Source organism: Crinia signifera, chromosome 12, assembly GCF_055691185.1.
Source record: "Crinia signifera chromosome 12, ASM5569118v1, whole genome shotgun sequence".
Lineage (NCBI taxonomy): Eukaryota > Metazoa > Chordata > Amphibia > Anura > Myobatrachidae > Crinia > Crinia signifera.
In genome coordinates this window covers 35470247-35491448 of record NC_139228.1, presented here as the reverse complement: position 1 = coordinate 35491448, position 21202 = coordinate 35470247, and the positions used below count along the sequence as shown (strand labels likewise).

The 21202-nt window shown below is 44.0% G+C and overlaps 1 protein-coding gene across 1 annotated transcript in view; it reads right to left on the bottom strand.

The window, feature by feature from the left end:
- Nucleotides 1-21202, bottom strand: part of MTHFD1 (methylenetetrahydrofolate dehydrogenase, cyclohydrolase and formyltetrahydrofolate synthetase 1) — a 60309-nt gene that overhangs the window by 20464 nt on the left and 18643 nt on the right. Inside the window, exons 11-16 of the mRNA XM_083166523.1 lie at nucleotides 16190-16363; nucleotides 12685-12821; nucleotides 11058-11104; nucleotides 6705-6812; nucleotides 5287-5361; nucleotides 849-951 (exon numbers count right to left, since the gene is read on the bottom strand). Coding sequence (XP_083022649.1) covers nucleotides 849-951; nucleotides 5287-5361; nucleotides 6705-6812; nucleotides 11058-11104; nucleotides 12685-12821; nucleotides 16190-16363 — 644 coding nt within the window. The remainder of the gene's footprint in view (nucleotides 1-848; nucleotides 952-5286; nucleotides 5362-6704; nucleotides 6813-11057; nucleotides 11105-12684; nucleotides 12822-16189; nucleotides 16364-21202) is intronic.

Here is a 21202-nt window from a genome sequence, read left to right as displayed (position 1 = left end):
AGACCTCTAGGGGCACCAACTCCTTTTCGCTCCCCTCATCCTGACGCACCCCCACCCCCGTTCCTTATCTTTGGCCAGTCCTCATCGTACGCCGGGGCTCCCAAGTCGCCCCCCCCAGTAGGGCCTGTCAGTAGGGCCAAGTCGCCCCCCCCCCCCCCAGTAGGGCCTGCCACCTGGTCACTGCTGCGAATGGCGGTGGGGGCAGCAGAAGGGGAGCCCAGGGACTGGCCGCTGCATTCCCTTGAGTGGTGAGTATATCTGGGGGAGGACTGCAGTTTTCTACCATACTCATACTTATTTCAGTATTGTCAGCTGATGCAGCTATGTTTATGTACCCTATACTTGTCCTCCATTGGGGGTAATTCAATCCTGGCCAGGCAAAAAAAAAAACCTCCAAAGATTTGCCTATCGGTATCCAATCACAGGTGTTTTTGCTTGAGCGAATCGGCATAGGCAAAAACGGCCTCTAATTCGCCAAAACCACACGGTTCCCCCAATGCTGGATTTTTCGCTCAGGGCGGCATACCTAACTGTAAGTCACTATTTTCCTTATTCATTTGTGTACTCTGTAATTGGGTGCTGTGGATCCCTTGTGGCGCCATATAAAGGATATTATTATTATTAATAATAATAGATGAATCTCTAGCTACACGTGCATCACACAACATACAAACAGCATACATTATTTTTGGCATTATTATAATATGTAACACATTGTACAGCCTTACTCATACATGCAGCAATGTCTGAAATATTCGCCTTAAAGACCAATGAGAACTGTTTTCTGTCAGAGAAGAGGCTGCATGTGGTGGATTACGGCTTATATATATCTGATCTGTATACCGTACCTCTCTGCCAGGTGATTGTGTCTGGGTCGAAATCCAGTCTTACAAACTTGGTGATTTCTTCCTCTGTCAAAGCCGCGGGTTCTGTTTTCTCGATGCCCAGTCTCTGTGCAAATGAAATTACAGCGGAACATTGAAACCATTCTGTTTATCTGATTGGATTAGCAATAAGAGTGAGCTAGTACATTGTGTTTCACCCTAAGCAACTAGCAGAGCACCGCACGCCAGCAGGCTCACTGCATTGGAAATGTGATTTGCAGAAATGTGTTAATTTCTACTTACCAGAAACCTAATGTGCAACTAACGTTACATTTTATTCACGGCCTGCGGACTGTTATTAATGGGAAACAGATTGTAAGAAGTAACTAGAAGCCAGTTCTATGTTCTTGTTAAAATGGATAATTCTATTTTAAAATGCAGAAAATATTGACCCCAAACAACGTGCGTGTCAGCAATAGAACAGTACTACTGAAATGACTGTGGGGAAAATAGAAATTCATGGGCAGCATGGTTGGTGTAATGGTGAATATTACTTCCTCACAGCACTGAGATCATGGCTTCTATTCCCACCATGGCCCTAACTGTGCAGAGTTTGTATATTCTCCCCGTACTTGCGTGGGTTTCCTCCGGGTACTCCGACTTCCTCCCACAATCCAAAAATATACTGGTAGGCTAATTGGCTCCCAACAAATTAACCCTAGAATATCTGTGTGCGTGTACATGTGGTAGGGAATATAGATTGGAAGCTCCACTGGGGCAGGGACTGATGTGAATGTTCATATATTCTCTATATATAAATAACTGGTAATAAATAAATCAGTTCACATGCAAATGTGTATTTAATGGCAGCACTGAAAAATCTGGAAAGGATTTAAACTTTGGTACAGGATTTGGAGACCACCTTTCTGCAGTGCCAACCATTCCTTATGCAGGGCAGTACCCACACGTACTGACCAGCTTGTTTTCTATACTGCATTTTACAGATGGGATAGACCACCAAACCCCCATCAAAAATCAAAATCAGGCGGATTACATTTTCCCTCCTACAGCAGAATACGATGTGAATTACAATTGTGCATTTCCAGTAGAAGTGATTCTGCCTCCCAATTCTAATTCAGCTCCTAACCTAACTCCCCTGACACATCTGCCAAATGTCTGAATCATATGTAGCCTGGACAGTACTAACCCCCATAGAGAAGCTAACACAAAGTGGAATCTGAGGTCAGTCTCTGTCTGTGGAGTTTCTTTGTAAAATGGATTAAATCTCAACCGGAATAACGGATATTCCAGCCTATATTACACCCCAGCTTGCCGAAAGCATGGGAGAAGTGAAATAAAAAATATCTACATTGCAATGTAATAAAACATAGCTCTGATGTAACAGGTAACACTGCACAAAGAGAAATAAGGTTCACAGACTAGGGAATAGCTAGTGGCATCTAACAGTAGGAGGTCCTTGCAAGGTTGCTGGGTTACCACCCATTTTCCCACTATTACGGTTTGGATTGGTTGTAATTCACTAGACCCCTGTTCCTGTGTATTTGGTAGATTTCCTTTTACTTTCTATGTATACAACTGGCTTTTGTACATCACAGCCTGCATTTTTCATCTTATAAGACCACCTGTTACAGAATTAATAACACAACACACTTAGTCATAGCTAGGTATTGGGATTTGAAATGAAGTTAGAATACATACCCATATATGGGAAAAATAAAGCATTCTTATTTGTTGCTATGGAGAAGTCGCAGCAGAGGTCGGATGCAAAGCAGATGCAGTGTAAGTGAGTGCATAGGAATTGGCTGGGATTTTAAAATGGAAAAACAACAACATATACTGTACACCCCCCTATGTTTCCATCATGCTGCCACCCACCAGGAATGTTCTCATTTTTCCCTTCTTTAGCGCTATTTTAGAACTAAGGGCCTGATTCAGACACGCTCGCTAAGCAGCATTCTGTAGGGTAAATGCCACTCGCTGGGGGAGCAAACGACCCCCCACCCCCCTTGCCGACCGAATGTCCGTGCCTGCATGCGAATGGATGTGTATGCATACACAGCCATTCGCACGTGGTCGTACGGGCGAAAAGTCATTCGATGGTCGCTGACCGTCAAATGATTTTTGGCCGGCTTCAGATTAAATCAAGTCTGAACTGACTTTTATCTAGGCCAGAGATGGCCGAAAAGGGGGCGGGTGCTGACGTCAGCCGCTTGAACCGAACAGGCATCGCCCTGCCTTAGTTACCAGGGGAACGCAGAGTGTTTTCATGGGATGCCCATAAACCGCTGGGCGTTCCCCTACCCCCAGCTTGCTCTCCGCCCCCTTCCCTCCCCACCAAGTGTGATACTTGCTGAATGCGTTCGCACAGCAGGTCTACACATGCGCAGACCCGCACCTTCGGTCCCCGGACCAAGTGCGCAGATTATGGAGCCAACCTGGAACGCACCCCAAGGACCAAGAAAATGTGCTTTAAAGCAAGTTACATAGAATGGACACATATCACATAGGTTACAGAATATTTGCACCAGAGGTTAGAAATAAAATTGATAATGTTCATTGTAGAAGATAGCAGATGATGATGGCCATTTTGGAAGACACCCAACATCTTTCTATGCCCAAAAGATCTAATTAATAAAAATGTTATAGAACAAGGCCCCAAGCACTAGTGCGAGGTATTGCATGTGATACCCGCCAAGTCACCAGGAAGCTACCGGGTGGCTGGACTGCATTCAATACATTGAAAAGGTTTCTGGTTGTTAGAGACTAAACGCATTGACGTCACTTCTGCCCTCTCGTGGAGACTCTCCGTGGTCACTGTTTCCAGATACCAAGTTGGTCTGCCGCGCTCGAATTCCCAGAGCCGCCGAAATTAGGCAGCAACTTCCCACAGATAGCAAGAGGGTTAGCACTGAGTCTGTCCCCCTGCCCTCCATACCGCCGCTATTGGAGCAATATACTGGACGGTGAACTCCTCTAAATCCGCCCACCACCATCTGAACCGGGTGTGAGCCGTTGAGCTGTCCGGCTCCCTGACCCCTCAAGAACTCTGCATCCAACGAGGAGGGTGAGCTTATTGAGCATTTCCTCAAATGAGGTATATTTGTGCCTGATAGACTGCATTGGTGTGTGTTGTACTCGCTAAACAGGCTGCATCTTTACTAATACTCTAATCATTTCACCGATGCTCTATCCACCAACAGGCTATTCTCGCACTAACAACTTACTTGCTCTATCTGCCCGACTCTTACCCCATGCAATACCGGAATTAACTCATGATAAACCAAATTTGTCCCAAACGGAGATACCCACACTAGCTGACTAACTCCAAGTGCTTCATACAATAAAATAAGGCTTTGGTTGGCCAACGCCAACAGTAAACTATCTCAGACCTCCTTAGGATATACCAAAATGGACCAGCTTCTGCATAGAGCATGGTATTTCTGATATTCTACAGGTCTCCCAAAGCATTTATCAGCTGAAGGGTCCCCAGCATCCTGGCAATAACACCCCTATATAGTCATTTTAAATCTCATTAATATGCATCACATTAGTATCTATTAGTAATCCGCTGCTAGAATATAAGAACATATTGACTAAAACTAAAATATGCCAAAAAGTGGTTCCTAGAAAGACAAATGTCTAAACACACTGCTCAGAAATAGAAGCAGGGTAAATATGGAGCACATTTGTAATAGGGAAAATATTATTTTGCAACATTTTATTAACTGTAAAGAAGTGGAGCAATCGGCTTCTCCGCTTACAAAAGCAGTCCTTTATAAAGCCTTTCCTACCGGGGGGAACGGGAACAAAGGAATAACATTTGGGACTATTATTATATTATAGGTGAAGATTATTCAGGATAAACAGTCCACCCACACTACATTTTAAGTTCCAAGAAAAAAAACTAACGATTGGGTTACCCAGGAGATTGCAAAAATATCCCCCGCTCATGTTGTGGGTGCTGTTCACAGAAGCTTAAATTATAAAACATCCTCTTGGGAATTACGGGGCACATGGATGTGTTCTGTGCCTCAGGGGTATATGATGACATAATGTGACGCAGATCTCATGGTAACGAGGCATGACGGACAGGCGGAGGATGGGCAGCTGACATTACCAGATGTCAGCTTCCCGGCCACTTCCCCCCCGAGCAGACACGCATCTGTAAGACTGCTCTGAGGCAACCTTACAGATGCGTGAGCCTACGCCATCATCCAATGGCGACCATCGAATGATGGGGGCGGATCCCACTGGGCTGTGAATGGATGTTACTGTGTACTCGCAGGGCTGCGAATTCGCAGCCTTGTGAATTAAGCAGAATAACCCCCTAAATGTGAACAGAACAAACAGAGGAACTAAACACTAGGAATCAGTTAGTGCTTCCAAGTCAATATAATAATAATAATAATAATAATAATAGCAACAAGTCACAAAATCTCACCTTAAGTCTTCGAATCTGAATATCTGAAAATTTGCGCACTCCATTGCTAGAAGGAACGAGACGGCTAAACAGCGCCTATAGAACGGAAACACATTAGAAATAAGGTCACATTATTAGTTAGTACTACATAAAGATTCTGCTAAACACCAACATATCCTATACAATAAATGGCTTACACTGTTCCTCATCACCTCTATGGGGGGATTCAAGTGTTGTGCGCACTAATGACCATTAGATGGTGCCCGATGAGCCAATTCAAGTGTGACTCTGTCCATCACACACAGCCGCCAGCGCTGACATTACATTTATGCTGTTCCATCACTTTGATTGGCTGGGAACTAGCATATATATTAAATGAAATGCCCATTGTATTTATTTTTATTGTGCCATCACTATAAATGCACAAATCTCCTATAATGCAGTTTGTGCTAATAGACTGCCTTCTTTTTGCACATTACCAATGCATAGATTGCAGAGATGTGCAGGTTCGGATTTACTCAGTATTTTATCCATAAATTATTTAAAGTTCGGTTATCATGTGTTTTAGATAGCCAATAGGATCCCGCTTTGATATCAGAGTAAAACCAAACCAGCACATCTCTAATATGTTCAAACATGATTTCATAGGGGGAAATTTACTAAGTTGAGAGTTCTTTTTCAGAATCTACCTAGCAACAGTTCTACCTAGCAACATCCCATGTGAAACATAACTCCCATCTTAGTAAATTCCCCCCACAGTATCTATATGGCTTACACTTTCCCCTCTTTTCTGGGAGATTATTGAGCGGAGGCCCAAGTTGTTAGTACATGGGTGCGTGGTGACAAGCTTGGTACCATCATATGTACCCCATATGCCACCCCCTGGAAATTAATCGTATATCTTATCTCAGGCATGTCCAAACTATGCCCCTCCAGTACTACAAGTCCCATCATGCCTTGCCACAGTTTTGCTATTAGTCTTAAGGTGGCCATACACAAGCAGATTTATCTTCAGATCTGTCTGGTTGGAACAAAAACATGGTTATGGATGAGAGCAAATGACAGTTGACCATTTGCTTGGAAATGCTGGAAAACTGACAAACTGTCACTCATCCATAACCATGTTTTTGTTCCAACCAGCCAGATCTGAAGATAAATCTTACTAGTGTATGGGCACCTTTAAACTATGGTAAAGCATTCTGGGATGTGTAATTTCACAACAGCTGGAGGGACACAGTTTGGACATGCCTGCCTTACCTTGTATGTAGATAAACCAATGTCAGAAAGAACTCGTTAGTACGCGGAGACCGACACAATCGCTATAGAAGGCAATACATGTTTTGCCACTTAATACAATGCGTTGGTCAGTAGTAGTGTGTCTGGGGAAGACGTGTGTGCTTTGCAATTAGGGCATTGTAACAAACGGAACGATTTCTCACCTTGTCAGATTGTGTCAGCTCATGGAAGATCCGCGCGTCAATAGCAGCAGCCACCAGATTGTTAGCAGCGGTAATGGCGTGTATGTCGCCAGTGAGATGGAGGTTGAACTAGAAGTAAACAGAACCTTTCAGCGAGCGCAGGAGATGCACTGACATACAAGGGACAGGAACATAGGTTTCAGTCAAAAAAGTGATTTAAATCTAAAAGGGATCCTTTCATCAGCTTAAAAGCATTGTCTGAAAGATGGCGGCCTGTGTTACGTTTAACGTCATCGGCAATACTGTATTCCAAGGTTCTCCTCACAGGTCATGTAATATGCAACACATTACAAATTCTATACCCCGGGGCTTCTCATGGGTCACATGAACAGTAAAAAACATTGGATGTGACAGCAAATAGATATGACAAACTAATGTAATACATCATCATCATCATCATCATCATCAATACAGGTTGAGGCTCCATATCCAAAATGCTTGGGACCAGCAGTATTTTGTAGATCAGATTTTTCCAGAAACGTTTTTTAAATTTCAATTTTGGAGATAATAGAAAATCTGAGTTATATAGTATAGCAAAAAATAATAAAGTGTACAGTCAATATTTTCCATTTAGCAACAAAGTACAGTATGTTTCCAAAAGTATTGTTAATATGCAACATTTCAAATGAAAGAAGTATAAAAATTGAAAAGTCTTGTTGTTTCATTGTTGGTGTATAAGGAGTGAATATCAAAATATGCAAAACATGGTACTATAGCAGAAATCTAAAACTGTAGATCAGATTTTTATGTATTTTGGAATATCTGTATAACACAATGATATATCTTGGGGATTTGAATGCATTTGTATTTCATATACACCTATGATGCACACAATTATTAACAATTGTGTGTGTAATACACACACACACACTTGTTATAATTGTGTGATCATTATCATCAAAGTTTTTATACATCAAACTATCAGAAAGCATTTTACAGATAGGCTCCAAACTGTCATTTTTCAAACTCATGGCAGGAGCGGATTGGCTGGATCATCATTTATCATACACTAGGATTTTTAAATATCTAGAACTCCTTAATAAATATACTCCAAAATTACCAAACAGTACCAAGTACAAATCAGCTCCTGTCCGTTTTACCGGGTCGTACAGATAAAGCCAAGCTTATCCATCCCGTTCATCACAACACATAGCGTGACTAGTGTGCCTGCGAAAGACAATCTTGAGTGCATAGGCCATTCATTCCTATTGGTCACTGCCTGTGACTACTGCAGAATGTCCCAATGAGTATATCGCTGCATGACCGAGAACCTGTGCAGTAGATGGATGAAGCCTTGGAGAGAGATAAAATGGAGAGAGAAACAGCCATGGTTTTCCTCTGTTCGCAGCACTGAGCCAGGACTTAGTGAGGCTTGTGCTGTGATTTGTCCAGTGTGTACACACCTTTACTAACAGCACCAGAATCCCTACTGTCCAGCCACTATCACCCCTTTCTTGCCGGGCCGAGGTGCAGTGTAATAGCGCCAAACAGAAATAACCCAGATCGAGTTAAGATGGCCATACACTTGAAGATTTATTGCACAATCTGGCTGGTTGGAACAAAAATCTGGTAATATTTGAATGACAGTTTTTGTCAGTTTTCCAGCATTTCAAAGCGAATGGTCAACGGTCATTTGCTCCCATAAATTACCAGATTTTTGTTCCAACCAGCCAGATTGTACAATAAATCTTCAAGTGTACGGCCAGCTTTATCCACAGATTGAATCAGGGTTAATGTGAAGTGTGAAAGGGTCTGAACCCGGCTAATCGGCAAAAGGTGCTGATTGGCTGTTCCTGTGTCTCCCTTGCTGCCAGCAGCCAGAGCCTTGGACACACAAGCAGCACACTGTAGACATCAACAGCATTTAAGAAGTTCAACAGTGTGAGGGTTAAATAGCTATACAGTATGATACAGAATGGTAGAAATTACCGCTCACTGGCTGAATCAAACCGCAGTACAGTAGAAACAATCCTGATCTCAGTACATTTGTTCTGTCGCCATGATTGCTGCAAAGCTGTGAGCAGTCCCCAACCCTCCCCTTTTATTACCTCATCTTTGTCAGCCAAAAAAAACCCCAATATGAATGACATTCATGGTGTGTTTTATGGGTGACCTATTTTCAGTGTCAAAGAGAAGAACCCGGGTTGAAAGTTTAGTGGGAAAGGATCTGACCCAGGTTTGCAATGTGAAAGCATTATAGCTGGCATCACTCATACCAACAAATGGCCAGCAGAGCTCTTAAATACCCAAGAATCCTCCTCCTCCTCCCAGACTGGCAGGCCAACCACACCCCTCCTTCCCTTTAAAAGAAAGGCCTTCACAGGTGTTCTGATTAGATCAATTAGGCTACCAAACTGCAGGGAGATATAAAGAGAAAACAAGGCAGGTACAGTAAACCCAGGTTTAAGCCCAAGTGCATGACTTTACCAGGGCTTACTAGGTAATCGCTCCTGGGGCCAGCTGCATTAGCATCTGAGATCAGTGACCATGCAGGATGCCAGCGCTGTACACTGATGTTTATTAAAGGGGCAATCATTTACAAGGCATCGTTTTGATTTGTAAATAATTGCCCTTTTAAAAAAAAAAGGGCTGCTTTCGTTGGCAGCCACTGAACTCTGACACATCTGGCCCCTGGTTCTTTTGTCGCATGTGGTCATTTTTGCCACCTATGCTAATGCTTTATCAGACCTATGCAAGATGTCGCATTTCTGCCATTAGTACTTACTACAATGGCACAATGATTCAGTTATACTTTCCTATCTGTACAAGTCTGCATATGGGACTGATACAGCTGCAAACCTTTCTGTTCTTTACCCTGAGAATTCGTTCTAACGCCCTTATCTGTAGTACAAGGTCGAAGGTTTTCAGGCAGGGGGAGGAAACGTTCCCAACAGTACAGTATGTACATTGGAAGAACCAAAACCATCCGTACTGAAGTCTAAACAGAATTACGGAAGTTCTCAGAAATGTTTTTGTGAGACCAGCGTCACAAAACACCAATTGCTGCAGCACCCATCCCATACACAAAACAATGGCTGTGCATAATGACAGTGCACATAGGGTCCGATTCAGCTTTAGTTGTCGTTACACAAAGAAGAGAGAAGCCGCAAATCTGGTGACATCAGTTGTGATAGGACTTTGGTCATTATAAAGGTACTGCTGTTGGACACTTGTGCAATAACTAGTGTGTGATAAGCCAGCAACTACTCACTAGTAGGGAAATGTATCAAACCTTTAAGAAAGGTGGAGAAGTTACAAATAATTCAACCAATCTGCATATCGCAACTATATAAATAGCCTATAAGAGGACAGCTGGAAGGTGATTGGTAACTATGGGCACTTTATCTCACACACAGGCTTCATATATGTCCCCTAAAAAGGTGTGTCCAGCTGCGGGGATCTCCCTATGTGCTGCAATGTCACCGGGGCAACTTGCAAGATTCCATGAGGCCTACTCACTACGTATATGGGACCAGATTGGTCCTGTATGGTTTAGGTGGGCCATACCAAATCACATGTCCAGGGGCGAGAATGTTAGAGTCTTCCACATCGGTCTATCACTGGACTGTAGATGAAGATGCTTCCTGGAGAACATCTTCACACCTGCTGGTTGGACCACATGGATAACTATCTCCTCGCTCTTGGCCGCTGATGTGTCCACTTGACCCTCAGGTGAGGCCAATACAGTGGCAGAGGGCAAGAAAGGACTTAAAGATGGCAAGCATATGTTTTACCTGACAAGCTGGAGATCTCTCCAAGGTTGTGCCACAAAGGGACACCATAGGCAGCAAATGAAGCCTAGATGGATGCTACAGGCTACAATAAGTGAAAGGAAAAAAAAAGATGCCAAGTCTTAGCCGATGTCCTATGCAGGGCACTGGTAAAACCCCACATGGATGGGCAGAGGGAGTTATTTGCTTTCCTCCAGGACCCATCTGCTGGGGACTGTATTACAGATACATCTGCAGCATGATCACTAATGCTGCCGTCATGCTGGATCTATTCAGCTTAACTGTAAACTTAATTTGTAGGCAGAACTGCCAGGAGCCATCCCAAGAGATCGGGGACGCAGGAATGACGACTATATTTTTAGAAGGTGAAAGCTTTTTGTATTCCCTACAGTATCAATAATAATAATTACAGCTAATGATATCAAAACAGTCTTGTAAGAATATAATACCCATGAAGGTCAATGATCCCACTCTTAGCTCGCATTATACAGTCTAAAAATAGAGGAAACACAGGATGTGTTGAAGTAAACATGGCGGAACATAGACTGCAGTGTAATAGAGCAAACCTCTAATACAGACTTACCTCTTCCATCGGAATGACCTGAGAATATCCTCCGCCGGCGGCTCCTCCTGCAAAACAGTGCAACAGATACGTGCGTGTCAGATGGGGGAAGGTGTGTGATAGTAGTAGAGCGCAGTGTTATGGGGTAGATGTATCAAACATTGCAGAGCACAAAAGGGAAGATCTATCAAAGTGTGGAGGGATCAACTAACTCACAGGTCTTCAACCTGTGGCCCTCCAGATGTTCTGGAACTACATGTCCCAGCATGCCCTGACAGTTTTGGCATGCTCTTATAGGAAAAATATGTGGCAATGCATGTTGGAACATGTAGTTTCACAACATCTGGAGGGCCACAGGTTGAAGACCCACTCATGTAAAATGAGTTAGTTGATGTTTGGGTTCATGTTTTTTCGCTCTCAACTTTCTCTCTGCAACATTTGATACATCTCCTCCCAAATGTTTTTTTGATAGTGGGACAAAGATTTCAGCGTAATAATAGGATCATAAACTATCGCAATGTTCTGTGATGTATGCTATACAGGGTAGATTCTACAGCAACTAGATCTGTGTCCATTTACAAACATGTTAGAAAAATCCCACATGTCGGTTGCTATTGGATACAGCACAATAATTTTTTCTATATGTCAGAAACCTTGCCATCACCGATATCCACTAATCCGATCCAATCATTGTGAAATAATTAAGAAAATAAATACAAAAATAATTAGCTTCAATGGGGTACGGAAAGTTTATCTGTGAATTAGTATTCAGAAATGTCCCCACTATGGGCGGTATTCAATGTGAATACCGGCGGCGTGCAGCGAATCCTGTTTAGGATTCGCTGCACATTCGCCACTGGTCGCCACGTTCCAGAGCCTCGCCGGCTCCGGTATTCAACAGGTCAGGGGCTCGCTGCCCCTGACTGGCGAATTTGAGCTCCTGCGGCGGACGCTGCAGGGAGCCTGAGGACGGTGGCAGGCAGGGAGATGGAAGTCTCCCTGCCTGCCCCAGAATGTTTGTGGGGGGGAGGTGGGCTCCCCGGGTGCCAGGCAGCCCCCCGGGGGTGCCAGCAGGGGGCAGGGTATATTCACTACACCTGATCATGCATATGTAATGATCGGGTGAAGTGAATATATGAATATCTAATAAGCGGCTCGGCTTCAGCCCCCTGCTGGCTGGTCTGTGTAAAAAAAATATATATATATATTTTTTTCAAATTAAATATATATTCATGTGCTTACAGCACATGAATAAAAATAGCATTCCCCTCCTCAGAATAAAATTCCAGATTTTTTGACACCAATTGTAAAAAACAAAACACTTTATTTTAAAAGTTCACATTCCACTTCACAATAAAAAGATAGCGAATGCTACTCGGTGAATCATGGCGAAAAAAAACCTTGAAATGTATTCGCCATCTGGTCATTGAATAGGGTGATTCACCGTTTTAGTCAGAAATTCGCCTTACAGCACAAAATCGCCATAAAAACCTGGCGAATCAGCCTCATTGAATACAGCCCTATGTGCCATTAAGACAGCATTACTGGTGGTTGTAGCCACGCCCACTCAGGAGAGGTAGAATGCACATGAGCCGCTATGACCCAAGATATATGCGTCTTCCCCTAACTTTATCCTCCATCAACTGACCTTTGATTCCAAACGTGGGTCCCTGAGATGGTTGTCTGACGCAGGCGAACACATTGCGATTCAAATGAGCACCCAGAGCCTGAACCAAGCCAATGGTTGTCGTGCTCTTCCCTTCACCCAGCGGGGTGGGCGTAATACTGTAGGAATACAAATGTAGTAAGTGGAAAGAGTACTACAGGCATTGGAATAAATAAATTCTGCCAAAAGTACACCCTACCCTACAGTATGCCCTGTACACCGCGCAAGTGTCAAGTCTGTGACCTGAATCCATATTCACAAGAGGCACTTGTGGCTACCCAGAGGCATGCGTGTGCGGGTCCATAATGGCAGTGGCAAATACTAAAGTGCCTCATGCCCTATAATCAATGCGTAGGCTGCAGTGCCATGATTACAGCTTCAGTCCGCTAGATGGCTGCCTCCACTGTGCAGGAAATGGAACGCATTAGATTCAATATTTAAATTGTTAGATCAGCCACTTTTCAGTTTGATTGATAAAGTATTATGTAAGTAGGGTTTGTGGGTAAGGGCTATTGGAGGTGAAATGAGGAATGAGATTGATAAGTAAAATAGAATCCATGTTGGTGTAGACCGGCAGCAGGGACAGCCTGGGGAGTTATATATTGGTCATGGTGCCTGGTGAGATGTTTAATGGCTGCACTAATTAAGCTGTGGCACAGTGTAATTCTGGAGCTTTATATTGTGCAGTATCATAGGTGAAATCCTTGCTGTGCCTCTAGAAGTCTACATGAGGGTACTGTATAATGACACTGTACAGATGTGCACACGGTTACAGCAGTAGGCTTAAATAAGTAAAGCATGAAAAAACGGAGAGGCAACTTCAATAATCAGATTTCTGGAACTCTTCTCTAATTTACGGTGTTCTTTCAGTTTCCTTAAATGCCTAACCATGAAGAACGTGCAGTCAGAGCCTCACCTGTCATACTCCAGTGTTTTGGCTAAAAAAAGATTATTAGAATACTATAACTTCCACAAATTTTCGTAGTAAATCACCAAATATGCTGTGCTGCAGAGAGAGTTGAGAGGCAATGACCAGCTCTGCCTCCCCTGTGTATGTCACATAGTGCCTGGGGATGGGGCTGAGCTACAGCCACATTGCTGCATAGAAAATGGACGCTAAGCGGTAGCCATCAGATCTGCACAGTCTCACAGGCAGAAGTCAGTCCTGTATGGACAGTACATCGCCATTGTCAGTAGGTGGCGGAGGACCCTGCAGTAGCGGCAGGAGAAGTCTTACCACAAGACAGGAGGCAGCAGTGTGTGAGACACCAGAGGATGACAGGTAACATCCCAACCATCATGCTGTAGCAGAGCAGGAGTGCGAGTGAAACTGGGTACACACTAGCAGATATATCTAGAGACTGTTCGGTCAACATGTTCTTCATACACACTGCCGATCCGGGACTGACCTTACAACTGGGCGGAAACGTTTGCATGCACCCGCCCATTGACCTATCAATCACCGCTGACTCCTGCAGCAACTGTATGGGAGGTTGGTAGATCGCCTGTACCCAGATAATATATTTAGATATGATGGCATTGGGTGTGTTTCACAGCCGACGTGCTATCCGTGAATGACGCCATTCAGATATATAAATGGCACACAATAGCCGGCGGCCCGTTGATATATTGGCCATTGTGTGTATCCACCTTGAGAAATGGATCAGGAGAGCGCCTGTACAGCTGTTTGGGGCAGGGCTTATGGAATTCAGCCCTGGGAAAATGCCCAAGCCGAGAGCAAACACCCTTCATTAAGCAACCTGGTGTCTCCGAGCTCACCCAGAACCACCATATTGATGCCGATGTGGATATTTAATCACTATAGCTCAGTGGGAACCAGGACTCCTGGCCTCAAGCTGGAGTTCAAGGCACCCGCCACAGTATAGGACAAACTGCAGGCAGAAATGGGATGCGGTAAAAATCCCAACAGTCGAAATACTGACGCTGGAATCCCGACCACCAGTGTAGTGAGGCACCGGGCCCACAAGGGAGGGGGCGCGATGCTCGGCCCCCCTTGTCGGCATTTCGACCGCTAGGATTTCATACTGATCCCGGCAGAAACATGCACACGGGACACAGCAAGCCAGAATCAAAGCCAATTGCTGCCTAAGCAGGCCGTGGCTCCTCTTACCTGACCCAATGCATCCTCAGATTTCTATGATCTGATGGAGGGAGGGTTTAGGGACTCACCCAGAGGCGGGACACAGTGAGAAAAGAGCTCACAGAAGCTCCTAAACTAACCTCACTCTGGTTCTGCTTGTTGCATGTAAATAGGGACTAAGCACCCAATTAAAAATAAAGAAACCAAACCTAGCTAAAAAGCAAAAGCTATTTAAAGGTGCGGCTATTTAAAACTTGACTTGAGCACAGAGCTGCAGTGGTAGCTCCTGATTGGCTCGGGAGCCGTCTTGACTTTTGAAATAGTCGCGCTGCGGACTTGCTGTGTGCTCTGATACAGCAGCAGCCGGGTGAGTTGTACGCGGCTTTGCTGGCTGTTGCGGCGCTGGATGTTATAGCTAACAGTGTAACCCACCGCGGGGCTGCTTCTCACGTGTCCGATGACAGGGGAACCAAAGGCTGCTGCAAATGCTCCTTGAGTCCTAATATGGGGACCCGATGCTTACGTGTCTGATAGCAAAGACACCAGAGGCTGCTGCAACCACTCCGGACAGAATAAACTGCCAGGACTCGCTGCTCTAGGTACAGTAAACAGCACTGCTTCTATTGGGAATGAGGAAACGGAGAGAGGGGTACTGGGGGGGGGGGGGTATAAACAGTGATCCCTGGGTCACCCTCTGCTTTGCTCACACTGCCACTCACTACCTCTCCCTTTCACCCATTTTCCATCAGTCTCCCTGTCACACTCTATCTATCAATTTCACCCACTCTTGGTCACCCTCTGCCTCTCCCTGTTACCCACGGATTCTTCCTGTCAGTCATCCCGTTTGTCATCCTTTTCCTCTGCAACACCCCCTGCCTCTCCCTGTCCACCTCTACCTTCTCATCCACTATCCTGTAATGGTGCCGCCCCCCCCCCCCCTTGTAATTTTGTTCTGGATCTGCCCCTGCCTGGTATCATATGTGGCATAATATGTAATGGACATTATGGCATGTGGGATTATATATAATGGGCATCACAGTGTGTGGCATAAGGTGCAATAGGCATTACGGTGGCATGTGGTATAATATCTAATGGGTGTTTGACATGTGTAATAAGCATTACGGTGTAACTTTTTGGTGCACACTTTAGATTTCTGGCTCCAACACTCATCCTGGCTCCTAGATTTTTTTTTTAATTGTCGAGCCCTGCTCTAACCCATATATAATGTTGCAGGTGTTCCCTTGATGGATGATACAGGAATGTTTTTAACTTAACCAAAGAAATGATGTACAGCAGTAGATCTATTCATCCACGCTGATTACTGATACTACCTTTCTATAATTGTCTCATATATTATAGATACAGACAGCACAGGAATTCAGGTACCCAGTCACAACAACGTATTTCCCATCTTGTTGCCCCTGCAGCCGTCTGATAGTGGATAGCTGGACTTTGGCCTTCGTCTGACCATATAACTCCACCTCTTCCGGGAGCAGGCCAATCTCTTCCGCAATCCGCGAGATAGGCTTGGGCACACAGGAGCGGGAGATCTCAATGTCACTGGAAGGAAGCAAAACAGTAGGTCTTATACTCCTGTACTGCAGAAAATTCCGGCAGATTTCAGTAACCAAAACAAAATGTTATATATCATAAGCTTAGGTGATAATGTATGGTTTCAAAATAGTCTGAGACTTCACCTGCAGCACTCCCAATATTACCTTAGACTTGTATGTATTGTTTATTTAAATCCAGTGGCCACAACCACTGACGAGGCAGCAACAATGCATAATTATTTTCCCCAGGAGTCTCTTTGGAAGGAAAGTGACAGACATTTTGGAATGCCAGAACCTTTGGGCCAGGAAAAGTGTTTTCTAAAGAGATCAAAAACCCCATCAGCATAACATGAGTGATTGGGGAATATTGTTCTCCTGTCCACCCAAGTCAATTCCATTGTGTAAATACCATGTGCAGCACTATAAAAGCAAAAACACAACAGTGAGTCATGCAACCACCATTCCCACCCTAGATTCCAGCTGTATCCTCGTCTGATATTGTCTGATCCCATTTGAGTGACAAGTGAATTTGTCAAAATAGGTGTGGAAATTGGGAAGCAAACATTTTTATTCATCATAATGACCTGTAATGTTTATCTTATATAGTATATAGGAAATATAATCTATTTTTACTCAACATTTTTTGTATGAATCTATATAACAAATGTGAGCGACGCTGGTATTTTTCGCAGGTATTTTGAACATCTCTCAAAGCCCCCATACACTAGTCCGACTTGTCCCAAGGACAAATCAGACCAGTTTGCCCTTGAGAGATCCCCAGGAGGCTGCTGACGATTTGGCACTTGAAGTACCAAATTATACATGCGATTTATTGCATGTATTTCCCCGAGGAGCTGGCAGCGGCAGGGCGCAGGAGGATCCATGCAGCACTGGGAACTAAGTAGTGTTATTTTCCAGGTGGTGGCACGGAAAGCACTGATGAATTTGAAAACATTTTCAAAACACTGGCCGGCTGAATCTCAGCCAATCAGCGTTTGGTTAGTCTTTTCAGCAGCACTTCCCTCTGGCCCAAATAGCGGTGCTACTTCGTTCCCAGCCGCCACACACACCCGGCTGCTGCACAAGAAAAAAAAAAACACCCGCGATGTGCCACTGCTGCAGGTTCAATCTGTAGGGTCCGACCAGATGCACACGGGACCGCAAATCAGGTCGGACGAGGTGTCACAGCCGGTTTCTCAGCCGGATCTGGCGAAATCTTCCCAAATCGGACAAGTGTATGGGCACCATCACAGATGTTGGCACTAAAGGGTTAATATAAGACAGAGAGCCAACTTAGTGCCAATGTCTAGATCCCATCAGTAGTTTCCCTCCAAAACCGCAAGACCCTGTTCTACCCCAGCTGGATTATAAATGGTAATTAGGATAGTGCTGAGGGAGTAATACCCAGCAGAGGGGTGTGGGCAGCACTATGTAGCAGGGAACCTATGCGGTGTAATGTGCTATTACCTACAGCTAGTGTATACATCCACACTGGAGGCCAATAATTCATGACATTGCCACATTTTCATATACAGTACTAGAGCAGGATTCACTCAAGTCACATGCATGATGGACAGGGTTCACCAATGAGATGTGGAGTATTTGCACACCTTGCATTACAACATAGTTTATTCCAGATAACTGCATCTATTTTATTCTTTGTGCCCAAATAGGATGCAGCCCCCTATATGCTGACGGGAAGTCTTATTTTGAGGAACAATATAGACCACAAAAGTACATTTTATACTACAAGGTAGTTTGTTCTTGCAGAAAAGCCACGCCCTTTTTAGGCAGTTCCAAAGATCCAATGTTGGTCGTTCTTGCTTAAAGAATAGGTGTATAGAATTTTTGGCTTTAAATCTTTCCATAAAATTGACAGCACCATTGCACAACACAGGACGTGCACCTAGCAAAGACTTTATTGCCCATCTCAGATGTTCACCTTGTATATTACTGCAGTTAGGCACATTTCTTATTTACCTGTCTCATATACCTCTACTTTTGTCAAATATTAAACCCACTTCTGATACCGATATCTATATGAATTAATCCATCTGTAAAGGTGGGATTGGGAAGGGTGTATTTGACCCAGAACAAAAACGTGAAAAACTCATGTCGACCATTTGCTTGTGTTGACATTTTGTCAGTGTAGACCTTTCAATCCATACCAATATTACCTGACTAGTACGTCTAGGCTACATAACCGTCCAGGGAGGTAGTGACTTGGCTACGACTACAGAACAGTCAGCAGTGTCCTTGTGTGGGATAACCTTTATTCATAGAACATTTTGATCCCAACACATGGCAGTCCCAATAATCAGTACTTCTATATCTGATTATTTATGTAAAGTGTTTTGTGATAAGAACCGGTTGCACACTATTACCATTTACATCAATGGGGGACGTGCAACCTGCGGACCGCAGCTTGGACGGGGCACACAACCTGCGCTGCTGTCTGCTATACTCCGCAGACAGCAGCGGCAGAGATGAATGGATGCCTGTGTGCGGCATCCATTCACCTCCCAGACGGCAGAGGGGTGGGGGGCGATGGGCACGGGTGCAGCCTAGCAGCTTACATTGGTGCTGGGCTACCCCCAGCACAGCGATCAGTGGTCCCGGCGCTTGAAGATGTCATCTCCAAGTGCTGCCTCAGTCTACACTGCGGGTGGGCACCGTAGCGTAAACGGTATAAATACCGGATCCGACCCGGCTTGGATCCTTCTTCCAAATGCGGGTCAGATCCAGGATTTTTGGTGTAAAAAGGGTATAAGAAGATGCAGACACAGGAATAGTGCCCTTGTGGCAATTGGTTTATAATACAGTCCGATAATGAGACAGATTACGGTAACACTTGTTCTGCCATAAAAAAAAAAAAAACTCTACTGTATTTTTATTGTTTATTTCCAAAACATAATAAACCCCACCACATAACTTTCTAAACCTCCCATAAAGTGCAACAAAGCATTGTAAAACGTTTACAGCAAAAATAGCCACTGCCACAAAGTGATAACACTCTGTAATGACATGGACACGCAACTACTGTAACATACAAAGTGAACATCAAGCTCTGAAATATATCTGTAACGGACGTCCTGTAGCAAGTGTGGAATAAAGCTACCTACAAAAGAACAAAAAAACCACAACATACATTACAACGGTGCATAAGCATTAGATCAGCGGTTCTCAAACTTGGTCCTCAGGACCCCACACAGTTAATATTTTCCAAGTCACCCAACAGGTGCACTCATTACTGACTGACATGAAATAATATAACAATCAATCATTTGTTCCCAAACACCGGAGAATGGACGAAAACTATCTGAACTAATATGTTCTGCCGGGTACACAATAGCTGGTGTGTGTACCCGGCGATATTTATCCACCCAAACATTAATCTGGTAATGTGTGAGAGCAAATGATCATGGGTTCCCAAACTCCGTCCTCAGGACCCCACACATTCTCCAGATCACCCAGCAGGTGCATTCATTACTCACCGACACATTTTAAAAGATCCACAAGTGGGGCTAATTATCTCACGTCATTCTGTGAGGAGAGCTGGAAAACATGCAATGCGTGGGGTCCAGAGGACTTGATGGCAATTCATTTCTATTCATGAGATAGGATGTTATATTTGTACCTCCTTCCACTTTGCTGTTTGTGAGAACCCAGATGGTGCCTCCAGGTATTTGTGTACTTCTATTTGTTCTGGAGGGTCGATATTCACCTTATATATACACCTAGGTGCGTGATTGTATATAAATACTCTATTTTTTGCTGTATGTATATAATTATGGATATGGCATATTTGCTATACGCATCTTCTGTAGAGCTACTGTCTGATGTTTTTGTTTGCTTTCTTTTGCAAAACCAATAAAAGCTACTCAATTTAAAAAAAAAAAAACACAACAACAACACTTATGGAGGGAGCCGACTGTCTGGAACACCATTGATCATACACTGAGATTTAAATAGCTAGAACTCATTAATAAATGGAAACCAAAAGTACCAACCAATTAGCTCCTGTCAGTTTAGAATTTGGGGTCATCCCATGATGTGTACACATCACAACAGATCACGTGACTAGTGTGCCTGCGAATGACAAGTGTGTGTGCATACGCGATTTATTCCTATTGGTCGCCGCCTGTGACCACTTCAGCATGCCATGATGTGTATATCTGTGCATGCGCTTTGTGGCAAAGATCAGTGTGTGTACACATCGGGTCTGTACTACGCCTGGGAGCAAAACAAAGTGGATAGAGAAAGCACTGATCTCAGTTTTCAGACAGAGCCTTATTCAGATCTGAGCTCAGTACAAATTTGTTTGGAAAATGGGCAAAACCATATGCACTGCAGGTGGGGCAAATGTAACATTTATAGAGAGAGTTAGATTTGTGTGAGTTATTTTGTTTCTGTGCAGGTTAAATACTGGCTGCATTATTTTAACACTGCAATTTAGATTTCAGTTTCAGCACACCCCACCCAAATTTAACTCTCTCTGCACACGTTACATCTGCCCCACCTGCAGTGCACTTAGTTTTTCCCATTTTCCAAACAAATTTGTACTGAGCTCATATCTGAATAAGGCCCATAGCCTGTAACAAAGCATTTGTTCTCCACTTTTGCACTCTGATTTTCTTTGTACTGAACTGGGAGGGATCCGTGAAAGCATAAGAAACATCCCATGATGCTCTCCCTCTTTCAACCCCCCCCCAAATTTCACACCTGATTGGTGGGATATTTAGTATGTATGCTGCAAAACCATGTTGCACTGGTGGTGGGGCTGATTTTACCTGTGCAGAGGTATATAGGTTTGGGTGCGTTATATTTTTTCTGTGAAGCCTAAATA